The 12677-nt window shown below is 38.0% G+C and overlaps 1 protein-coding gene across 1 annotated transcript in view; it reads right to left on the reverse strand.

The window, feature by feature from the left end:
- Positions 1 to 361: 361 nt before the first annotated feature.
- LOC112404053 (bifunctional 3'-phosphoadenosine 5'-phosphosulfate synthase 1) overlaps positions 362 to 12677 on the reverse strand; it is a 59882-nt gene continuing 47566 nt past the window's right edge. The window contains exon 8 of the mRNA XM_024751862.1: positions 362 to 1076. Within this exon, the coding sequence (XP_024607630.1) occupies positions 938 to 1076 (139 nt within the window). The 3' untranslated portion in view covers positions 362 to 937. The remainder of the gene's footprint in view (positions 1077 to 12677) is intronic.

Raw genomic sequence — 12677 nt, forward strand, 5'->3', positions numbered from 1 at the left:
CCTCTTGAATATTCTACTTGAGGATATACTACAAAAGCAAACTTGATATGCTGCCCGCCCCCTGCCATGAACTAACCTCCCTCTATCATGTCTCTATTACTAGTACCACCACCTTAGGTATTTAAGAATATTAGAGAGATATTTGGGGAAACAGGTTGAGCTTTTGGATGGAATGAAAATGCATTATTATTTTCCCACTTAAAAATTCAGTATGAAACAGTGCTTGGAACTAATTATTATCAATAGATTCCAGTAATGAAAGATGCCTGACACCTGTATTTTCCCTTCCCCATGAGAAACTTCTTCACAAGGAGGATAAGGTATGTGTAAACAAAACAATATTTTTAAAAAGTCACATAAATAAGAAGCCAAAAAGTTTAATTTTATTGAATAAAGTTCATTCAGGGCTTACATAGATATTAATATATTTTAGATTATAACAGTTGAGAGATCAATAGCTGATGGGAAGGAAGGAAGAAAGCAGTTTGTACTTTCAATGTAGAAAAAAAAATCTAAATGCTACAGACGTCTTGTAAAATTCCCAAAACAAGGTCTAGCCAAGTTTATTGTTTAGTGGATTTTTTTTTCTTTTTTCAAGAGATGAAAAGTGAGATTCAATGTGTAAACTATTGGTTACATCTGATATAACAGCTTGAAAAATAATGAGACAGAAGCATAAATATAATACAAAAAGACTGTATTGTAGGAATATTTAACTATAGTAAGTGGAAAAGATACATTAAAACCAGGAGTGTGTTACACTAGTTCAGAACAGAACTCATAAGGCAGACCAAAACTGATGCTAGTTAAGGAAAAGGGTCTGTTTTTAGGAAGCATGTCCATACAGATACCACCACAAAGAAATGCCAACAGTAACTACGTGGTCCCCTCTTGTTACTCAGTGAGGTGTCAAAGGTGAAATGACTGGGTTAACAGCTTAAGCTTTCTCCAAGGATTTGTAGTATTCCATCAGCACGGTCCAGGCCTTGGGAGCCATGAAACCTTCAGGAGGTTTCTGGCCTTCTCGGGCAAGTTTGCGCATTCGTGTTCCTGAAATAAATTCAAAGTCTTCATGGCTGAAAGGGAGAGAAAAAAGAAAAATATTTCACATTTTTATAAACTTAGTTATAGTGAAATTTAAAAAAAAACATTCGTTCCTTCTGTTCATGGAAGACAAGCTTAATGAAAAAAATATCTGGATGAAATGTACTACTTATGAATATCAACCTGATTTTAAGTTTGTCATTGAGCAAAAAACACCACACTATCAAAACTTACCAAAAAAAAACCAACAAAAAAACAATAATGATCCCTCAGGTTGCCCTTTTATAGACATACCCATTTCCCTCCCTCCTCCCCAACCCCTGGCAACTAATAATTTAGAAATTTTTTTAGAAAAACATCCAATTTAGATGCACATATTGAAAACTTTTTAGGAAGTCTGAATCTGGAAAGCTAAATGCATTTTGGAACATTGAGAGAAAAACTGGAACTTAAAAAATAACAACAGCACGCAAGTAGCAATAATTAATATTATTCCATTGATAAGCTATTACACAAAGGTAGTGTTAGTTCTTTTCACCTTCACACCTACAAAAACACACAAAAGCCCTTAGACCATTAAGCACAGAGCACCTATGGCTATGACACATACTGTCTATTGGTAATTTCAACCTCTTCCCTCAAACAAGGGAACCAACTAGATAGCAGACCCAAGAACAGAGCAAGAGTTCTGCGTCACTCAAGTCACCAGATCACATCCCCTGTTTACTCCTAGTCAGCGACTGTTATGTTCCATCCCCACTTTGCTATTTGTGGAGTTAATCTGAGAATTGAGTGAAACCATAAACTGCAAATGCCCCTTGTTTCTAGAGGTATGCCAGGTATGTTTTAACTAATAATCACACTTCTAGGAATCTACGTAAAGGAAATAATCAGAGATGCCAAGAAACATTATGCATAAAGATAGCTGTCTGAAAACTGTTTTATGATAGTTAAAATGTTGTAAATAATCTAACAGTTGAAGGTCTAAGTAAATTGTGGTACAGTCCTGAGCAGAATTACATAGTCATTAAAGTATAGTTAAAGATTGGATAAAATGTTCACGATGTAATAATGGGAAGTGAAATAATCAGGACGCAAAACTTTATATACAATACCAATGCAATTCTGTTAAAATAAGGGGGTGCGGGGAGGAGAAGATCATAAAGAAATACACCCAAACGTTAATAGTGGTTATTTCTATGAAGTGGTATCACAGGTGCTTTTAGTTTTGTCATGATGTTTTCTGCAGTTTTCTACAATGATGATTTATATTATCAATATCAAAATAAAATAATATATTATTATCAATAAGAGCTTATTTTTAAAATCTCTATCCAAAAGTGATTTAAATAATTTTAAATAATGTGACCTTTAACTGATCTGAAACCTCAATCATTTAGAACACTGCCCTGATGAGAGCAGATAAACAGGATGCTGACATAGCATTACACTCCCTATTCTGGCCCAACAGGAGTTACAATGGCTATTAATTCACCCCTAAATGACAGACATCAGCAGTAAACAGTATATCTGAACAGTGCTGGGACATACAGCATATTCAGTAAATAATGACCAGTGATCAAGTACTTTATTAGCTTTCTAACTAGGAACTCAGTAAATATTTGGTGAAATATGAAAGAATGAAAAGGTATATGTACAGAAAATTTTTATTCAATAGAGAACCATTTAGAGTTTTATACAAGTCACTACTCTCCATCCTCTGGCCAAAAAAGGGTAAGAAGGGGTTTCTGATTGCTGTGGTTCATCTGAGCTCCTTATATATTATTCCCTTTCCTCTAAATCTGGACTATTCACACTAGAGGTTTCTACATGCCCTTCATGACCTCTTCAATAGTCATCTTCCGATCTAGCTTCTCTCTTGACCTTGCTCACCTCCACTTTATTTGGGGGAACCTGGTTCACTCAGTCTATCTATGAGCTCTTGAGTTGTCCACTTGGTAGGACTGAGCTCCAGACCAAGGAAGAATTATTGTGATTTCCTCATGATCCAGCGTGCCCCAGTTTCTGGCCTCTCCTGCTTTTCTAATTTGCACTGTCTGTGTGCTCAATGACCCGACTGCTCACTGGTCTTCTGAACATTGGACTTGGTTATATTATCACCAGCCTCTACGTATCTTGCATCTGGCCTGTCCTTAGGCCTGCCCACTACTGTTAGTTCCTAAGATCAACTTGACTCTTGGTCCTGGATCTAGGTTTCCCTCTCATATTTGCTGCTGTCCCTAATTCTGGCCTTTCCAACTCCCCAGTGAAGTACCCAGACTTTAATGAATGTCCTACCCCACTCTGAAACACCTAAGAGTCTGAGAGTTTTATTCTGGAATGCTACACATACAGGATAAGAATATTAAAAAGTGGGCTTCCGTGGTGGCACAGTGGTTGGGAGTCCGCCTGTCGATGCAGGGGACACGGGTTCGTGCCCCAGTCAGGGAAGATCCCACATGCCGCGGAGCGGCTTGGCACGTGAGCCATGGCCGCTGAGCCTGCGTGTCCGGAGCCTGTGCTCTGCAACGGGAGAGGCCACAACAGTGGGAGGCCCGCGTACAGCAAAAAAAAAGTGTAACTCATTTAATCAGCCACAGGAAAATCAACGTTAATGCTTTATAATCCCACCTCTTGCTATAAAGCAGAAGTCAGTACTTCTTTAACTCAGGCATGTGACACCTTCCCCTAGCCACCTGTCCGCTCTTCTATTCCCTGCACTACCAGAAAGACAGGAAGATATACATTCAACTCGATATTTCAACAGCTCTCATCTTCTTAGGTAAAACATCTTTTAAATGTCTGCTCACATTTTCAAAGATGACCGAAGAAAAGGAAAGTTTAACAGATATTGCTCCAAAGCAAGATGGATTTAAGTAGTTTAAATCTAGGGAGTATCTCCCAGTTCTATCATGTGTTCAATGTGCAAGAAAAGTCAAATCTACTATAATAAACTGGCCCATGCAGATGTGTTGGTTACAATAGTTCAAATATGAAGTAAGCTATCATCTTTCTCTTACATAAATGACTACAAACTTAAGGGGAGAAAAAGAAATTGACTGCATGTGAGATGGGCCCAGGAAAAAAGCAAGACTATAAGAGGAGATTTCCAAAAAATTCAGGAAGGTTGGGATTAGAAACGTAATTTTTAAATTCATCAACACTAAAATGAAAACCCAGTTTGAGAAAATGGATAAGTTCTCCAAGAAAGAAGACTTGCCAAAAGGGAAAGCATTTGTCGAAAGAGTAAGAAGAAAACCAAGATGATTATATGCAGGTCATGGAAAAAGAAAAAATTTTAATGTGAAGGCCACAGAGGGGCTAAGGAAGATGACCATGGGGGGCGGAAAAATCCACTGGATAAACGCATCAGAATTTAAATTTTCTTTAATCAAGGAGTTTCAGTGGATGATGAAGGAAAGAGATGAAGTGGTAAAGTGGCAGAGACACACAGTGGAGAAGATTTTTTTTTTTTTTAATAAGAAAAGAGAGGTCTTAGCATGTGTATAGGCAGAAGAAAATAAGTGGCATAGAATGAGAAAAGGGAGAAGGATGAAAGCCAGGAGAGGGTAACAGGAAAGAAATGAAAGATGGAGAAGTCTGGGATGAAGAACACACAGAAAGGAGCTCTGACAAGGAGGGTGAAAAATGAAGAAATAGTGATGACGTGGAGTTAGAAGAAGATGAGGCGGTTAATGTAAGATGGTCTCAACCTTCTCAATAAAAATGTAAGGTTGTCTCCTGTGGGTAAACAACCTGTGTGGGAATGAACTGATAATAGGATCCATCAACACAGTTTGGTGACTATCTCTAGGCTAGAGAGGTTACCCCTCAGGGCAGGGCTCAGCAAAGCAGCATCTGGAGAGGAAGTCAAGGGTGTGGAGGGGTCCAGATCTCTCCAATTGCATCTAAAAAACCCTCATTCCAACCTGATGTAAAACTGGTTAGTTCAGCTGAGAATCATTTGACAAATCTTGCTTGAATGTTTTAGTTCCTTAGGAGGGTCACTTATCAATTCCCTAAATAAGTGTCATTAAGGAAAATTATGACCGTAGATCTTTCTGGCCATGTCAATTTAAAATTTTGAATTCAGAAAGGAAAACCGTGTGTCCCATGCATAAAGTACCTGTTCCTGATGGGGCAATGAAAAAGAAATGAGGGAGCAGCCTGTAGAATGACTCTGTCCTGACTTTGTGATTAAAGGGAAAAAGCCAGACCAATTAAAGTCCTTTCTTTCCTCACAATGCCAAACAGTCTGAAATCCAGAAGTCTGCTTGCATTCCTTCTGAAATTGAATTTTAAAACCAAAGTCCCTGGGTACCTCTTTTCCTGACGCTATTTCACACTCTATCTGCCCCGCATGCCACAAGCATTTCTTCATCACATGAAACGGGAGTTTCTGCTGCCACATGCTGGTGGTTCCACTCCACCCTGGCTACGGAAAACATTTATTTCCCTCTGCCTCAGACTTGTATTTCTGTCCCTCACATGAGGATTTTGTTTCTTATCAGAAGTCAGGTGCAAGGCCTTGACACTAGAGTCACTATCTGTAATCTAATCACAGTTTTCACAATTACATCTTTAAATGGACAGCATTTTACAGAAAAAAATAAATCAAGTAAAAACTGAGGCATTTGGGGAATGCCCTAAAACTAGCTCTGAACTTTACCTGTGAGTAATCGGGAATCTGGCAGAAGCAGAAAAGGTTACTAAACCTTAGGCTTTCACTACAAAGCAATTCTAGCTAGTCCATCTAATTACACTCCTTAACCCATCTCCATGGCACCTGAAAAAGGAAATGCAAGTCTTTTTTTTTTCTTCCCTTTTCAAAACCACTTGGTCACAGATTCGTACAATCCACAGCTGACAGAACACCTCCTCTTAAAACACACACACACACACACACCAAAAAACAAAACAAAACCAAAAAAAAAAAAAAAAAAAAAACAAAAAAAAAAAAAAAAAAAAAAAAAACAACTGCAGGGGAAGGGGTTAGAACGCAAGGACAGAAAAAGCACACCATCCAGCACACTATGTGGGACCCTGTGGGTCCAGCATCTTGTTCCATGTGGGACACACAACTACATATGGCCAGCATCTTGACCAACTGCAAAGTACAACGGCTCTTGGCCACTTGTTGAAGATTTTAATTCTTTACAAATATCTGCTGTCTCTCGGTCTACATATGTGGCCATCAGAGCCACCAGCACAAGCTGTTCAGACAAGAAGCTGGGGTCAGCCCAGGGGCCTTCAATTTTATCTTTCAAAAGTTCATATTCAATTAGACCAGCTTCTTAAAAAACACTAATTAGATAATAAGCAATCAGAGACGCAAAGGGGAGCTTCTTCTCTGATAGAACTAAAAATAATGGTAGTAACTTATAAGTGAATCTAATTAACTATTTGGGGGCTAACTACCTTTCATTTAACTCAAAAGAAACTCATATATAATACAGTATACATAAAAACACTAAGAATTCTCTTCAAATACAAATCATCTGTTCAAAACCAGATAATTAGTTATTTATGGCTTTCTTTCCAGGAGCCAAAAAGCATGGCATCATGCAGGACAAATTTTAACAATTTTTGTTTCCAAACCAAAGACCAACTGAAATACATGAAAAATGTAATTGTCTCGAACTAATTTATCAAAATCCTTAATTCATCATGTTTTCCTCCCCTCAAAAATCTTATAACTAAAAGCTAGAGAACAGCTCCTATCAGACATTCAGTCAAACAAGAAGTTTCCAGGGAATGCCTACTCATCTTTCTTCCAATCCCCCTGTTGCAAGCTACCTAAAGCTAAACCATCATTTCATTAATTCTTGCCTGCACTAATGCACACCTTCACGCTAACTTCCCTCCCATCTTTCTCTTTTCTATACTGCTAGGTCATTTCTATACTTTTATGTGCCACGTAGTAGTTTCAGACTTGTTTTTGTTTTAATAAACACTGCAAGTATAGTTACTTTGTAATCCATGTCTGGTAATTCTAGTATGTGAAGTCTCTGCAGGTCTGCTTGTGCCAACTGTAATTTCCCTTTTTTTTTTTTCCTTGCTTTGGTGCTATGTTTCCTTGTATACTTTATCATTTTTTACTTAAGCTTGTATAATTATTTGTGGGAATAAGTTACGCTTGTATAATTTGTGGGAATAAATTGAGGTCTAGGACAAAGAAGTAATGCTCTAGCGACAGTCTACATTTGCTTCTGCTGAATATTTAGAGGCATGCCCAGTTAAGAACCACCAAGAACTAATTTCATGGCTTGAGGGCTTTTTGGTTGTTTATCTGTTTTGTTTTGATACAACCCGGGTAGTATGAGTTTGGCCCATGTGAACAGTTCTGAGCTTTGAAGCCTAAAGCTCAGGGCTGTGCTCAGTCTCCTGGGGTAGGGAAATGGGTGGGGTTCACTTCAGATTCTCTCTTAACTACCTACGGTGGAAGGGAGCATCAGCTTAATGGGAGTGTCTCCTGTTGGGACTCCCCACCTCGGTCAAGACCATGGAAATCAACACTCAAATTTGCTAGGTCAACCAGGACAAAAGCAACTTCAACACTCAACTTACCTGAAGTTCTAACCTTCATTTAGTGGCTTAGCCTCACAGTTCTTATCAGCACCACAATACTTTTATGAAAACGTTCTCCTTCATCCAGAATTTTTAGTTAATTTCTCAGGAGAATCAACCTGTATAATCCAACTTACCTAATTACCAAAAACCTGAACTTCCCAATATTTAATGTACATGGTAACAACACACTATCTTTTCAAAATCTATTCCAGTGTGTACCTTTCAAAGAACCGCCTTATCTAGTCCCCGTCTCATCCTCCTCCTTTCACTCTCTTTTCCAACCCACCCTGGCCTTCTTCCCAAACCCTCTGAGTCTATCTCACCTCAGCACCTTTGCATGCACTTATCCCTCTGTCCAGAATGCTATTACCTCCTTCTTTACCAAGGGAATGCCAACTCATCTTTTGGAGCTCAGCTCATATGTCTCTTGCTCCAGGAACCCATCCCTGATAACCCAGACTTGGTCACATAAGTGCTAGCAGAGCTTCCCACAAGTCTTCTGCAAAGCACATGCCATCCTTAAGTGGTTTACTGTCTGTCTTCTCTAGAATGTAAGTCCTATGAAGGCAACAACAATATCTGCTCGTTTCCAACCACAGTGCCCACATTTAGCAATGACATGTATGTAGTAAAGACTCAACAAATAGTTAATAAATGAATAAAGCATAGCAAAGTTGGCAAGTTTTATACTAATTTCAATGTAACATGTTGACTTTAAAACAAGACACAGCACATATAAAATATATAATTTGACCTTCAAAAACATACATAGTATTATGTCCCTAATTATGATTAAAATGTATAGTAAGAAAAGACAATGCAATAGATTTTAAATTAGACCTTATCAGTTAATGGTTATGCAATAACCCCCTGCAATAAAATATGTGCAAAATCTACAAACACAGGACAAGATTCATTGGCAAGTTCATGCAGTTACAGTCAGACTTCTACAAGTTTTTAAAAGAAACATCAAAATTAATAAATGGAATTTATTTAATGAATGGAAAAGACAGTTCCCCAGTACTCTAACAGAAATATTTATGTATGGCAAAGACTACATAGCAAGAAAGAAAAAGAAAAGAATTCACACAAGAAATATTTCAGGGGTCAATATGACAAGACCTGGATGTGAAGAGTGAGGTGGAAGGATAAAGGACTTCAAGATTCTACACAACGGAGAGAACAAGTAACTAAGGAAATTTAGGATTTGGAGATATATGAGGGGAAAGGTAAAGTTGCTTCTGGGCATTTTAAATAATAACAAGAAATCTAAGCAGAAAACACCCATTAGCGTGGTAGACAGAATTCTAAGATGGCCTTCATGACCTTCACCCCATGGTGTTACTACCATGATCTGTCCTTATATGGCAAAAGGAATTTTGCAGATGCCATTAAAGTTGCTAATCAATTGATCTAAAATAGTGAAATTATCTGAGTGGGCCTAACCTAACCACTAAAGCTCTCTAAAAGCAAATATTCTCAGATGACAGCAGTAGTCAGAGATTTGAAGCCTGAGAGGGATTTGACCTGAGGGAGGTTCTACTGCTGAGATGAGGGGGCCCACAAGGAAGACTCTCAACGTGGCTTCTAGCTGCAGAGAGCAATCCCCCCGCACTGTGATAGCCAGTAAGAAGATGGGGAGCTCAGTCCTAAACCCGTAAGGAACTGAATTCTGCCAACAAGGGTCATCTTGGAAGTTGATTCTTTTCAGAGCCTTCAGATAAGAGCCCAGCCTGGCCAGAGAGTCCAGCTTGGCCCACCCAGACTTCTGACCTAAGGAACTGTGAGGTAAGAAATGAGAAATGTTTTAAGCCACTAAATTTGTGTCAATTTGTTACACAGCAATAGAAAACTAACATAATTAGCAACTTGGAAACACTGAGGAATAGCTTTAAGAGTCACCACACAGAAACCACGAGAACAAATGAGCTTTCCTGTAGAAAGTAAATAAAAGAAGTTAAGAATATATGAGAAAAGCCTTGAAGGATGCCTCTAAGTAGAATGCTTTTAAAAAATGACACTAATACTGCTTCCCTGGTGGCGCAGTGGTTGAGAGTCCGCCTGCCCATGCAGGGGACACGGGTTCGTGCCCCAGTCCAGGAAGATTCCACATGCCACGGAGCGGCTGGGCCCATGAACCATGGCCGCTGAGGCTGCGTGTCCGGAGCCTGTGCTCTGCAATGGGAGAGGCCACAACAGTGAGAGGCCCACACGACGCAAAAAAAAAAAAAAAAGACACTAATAGTACATGATTTAAAGGTATACTCTAGCATTAAAAAGTATGAAAGAAGTACTCTACTGATAACATGGAAATAACCAGACAGCAAACATTTATGTCCACCTGTCCCTTCACTGACCCATTTCCACAAGGCACTCTCACTCATGTGCACTCTCTTTTTGGTGAGGTGCTACTTCAATAATCTCAACCAAAATTTTGCATTTATCTATCCAAATACAAAGAAGATTTACTGCATAAAGGAGAAAAAAATAGAAATAGCTGAATTATCTCTAAAAGTTTGTAATATCTGAAAGAATGGGCTTTAATCTTGTACTCCTAAAACTAAATTTCCTTGAGTCATTATTACAGCTAATATGAACCTACTTAACTTCCTAAGTATAAACAGATGATTTTTATCATAATTCTTATCAATATCTTGCCTGTAATCTTGATGAAGTTTGTTTCTTTCTCCCTAAGCCTTGCCTTACACTGGTATTTAATCAAATCAAAAGCTACAAAATCATTAATTACATAAAATCTGGCATTGAATAACATCCATTAATCAAACATAAGACAACCTCATATGTGCGTAATTAATAACTGTGTTTTCTCACTACATCAAAGACTATCGCCTTTCCACAAAATTTTAATCACTTTCCAACACACGCCATCAACTTAATTATATCTGAACATAAATATAAAAAATTAGAAAACTAAGGCCGTTTTAAAGCTTCCCAAGTTACAATTTATAAAGATTTGGTAACTCAAAAAAAATTCCAAGAAAATGCGCCAGTTATGCAACTAATATAGAATTCATCACTGGAAAATCTTATGAGAACTGATGCAATTATTTAGCTTTTGAATGATTAAAAGAGAGACTTAAAGAAATATTACACAGATTTAACAAAACATCCAAGTTATCAAGGGCTTCCCAGCACATCATTCAGCTACATACAGATGGGTTCTAGGATCCTGTGTGTGATTAAATCAGCTGATCACGCAAAGAAACCACAGGAAGGAAACACAGCGGCACAAGAAGTGTAAAAGAAAAGCTCAACTCTATTTAGTTTTGCTTCCTTAACTCATCAAAATGGAAACTCACCTAAGTTTTAAGCATTTGGCCACTAGCAGAACAATTCTATTTCTCACCCCTCACTCTGTAAGTGATTGTTACTTTCAGAACAAGGTTATGCTCAAACATCTTGTACACAAAGTATACAAATAAATTGCATGCTGGGTGAGAAGTGAAGGGTTGCCCTGCCCAGGATTCCATCTCTGACACTATACAGTCTACAGATTTGTAGGAAGGCAAGGCTACCCTCTGTGGGGCGGGGTGTGGGGGGGGAGGCTTTCAAAAGAACTGTCAACGGGTAATCCTCTCTCCAGACTAAGGAAATTAAAATCTCTGATGGTGGCCCTACATATTTTGAACCACAGAAGGACAGACCTATATTTGAAACTTTTTTATTTTCCTTAACATTTAATTTGTACTTTCAATCACCTTTTGCAGTAATATAGTTCAAGGTTTACTCTAATTGCTTTTTCTTTAAAGAAATTTTCTCTAAGCTTGTAAGGCATCTCTTTGGTAGAAAAAGTCCATTTACAGCTCTCAGCCCATCACTTTTATAGCTACACTTTTTTTTAGACAGTGAAATTGTAGAATGTGTGTATGTATGTATATAAGTATACATATATAGACATACATAAACACATTTATTTTTAGGGCAAAACAAAACACGCCACGATTTAGAGCTATTTCTAGGTATTGGCAAACCCTGATTTTGTACAAGGGTAGAAATATTCTGGTTTATTGCAAATTCTTCTCATGGTGTGGTTCTGAAGTATACTATAACCTGGGCCACAACTTGGATCTTCAGAAAATAACAGTCTCGAGTGGCCACACCAAGGCTATTGGGAACAGTCAGGAGTTCTTTCATATTTCCCCAAACCAGCTATCCAATAAGCCTTTCTGTTCATTGACTCATAAAGTTTTCCTGTATACTGCTACAGTCCATCACTCAGAGAAGACTGCTATCATCTAAAATTACGCATTTTCTCCAGAATTATTATCATTAAACGAGAAGCCAACAAATGCCTCAAACTCCATTGTTAACAGTAGTTTCTTTATCCAGATAACTTATCATTTAATTAAATGACACCACATTTTATGTCCCTTTCAGAAACGAGAATGTGCTGATTTTTAAAAAGTTTCTTTTTCCTTCTTGTCTGCACCATTACAAAAAAGGCTACAACAAATGAGGACACAGGGTTAGGATCAGCGTTATTCCTGAATGCGCAGTCAACTGAACAGTATCAAGGGAAAAAGGATGAGCGCTCTCAGATTAGAAGTTATTAGACTCAGTCAGTTTTTAATTAGCACCTGCCAGTAGAGGTGAACTGATAAAACATAAATTAAAAATAGAGCCAACCCTCTATATCCATGGTTTCCACATCCAAGGATTCAATCAACCTCTGATTGAAAACATCTGGAGGTAAGGGGCGAATTCCAGAAAGTTCCAAAATATAAATCTGTAAAAACCAAGAGCGGGTTTTTTGAAAGGGTAAACAAAATCAACAAACCTCTAGCCGGGCTCACCAAGAAGTAAAGAGAGAGGACCCAAATAAACAAAATAAGAAACGAATGAGGAAAAAGCACAACTGATGCCACAAAAACACAAAAGGCCAAAGATAAAACTTGAATTTATCATGGGCAGGCAACTACTTACATAGCATTTACAATTTACACAGCATTTATACTGTATTAGATATTGTAAGTACTCTAGAGGTAATTTAAAGTAGAGAGGAGGATGTGTGTAGGTTACATACAAATACTATACACCATTTT

Source organism: Neophocaena asiaeorientalis, unplaced genomic scaffold (assembly GCF_003031525.2).
Source record: "Neophocaena asiaeorientalis asiaeorientalis breed wild unplaced genomic scaffold, Neophocaena_asiaeorientalis_V1.1 scaffold584, whole genome shotgun sequence".
Taxonomy (NCBI): Eukaryota; Metazoa; Chordata; class Mammalia; order Artiodactyla; family Phocoenidae; genus Neophocaena; species Neophocaena asiaeorientalis.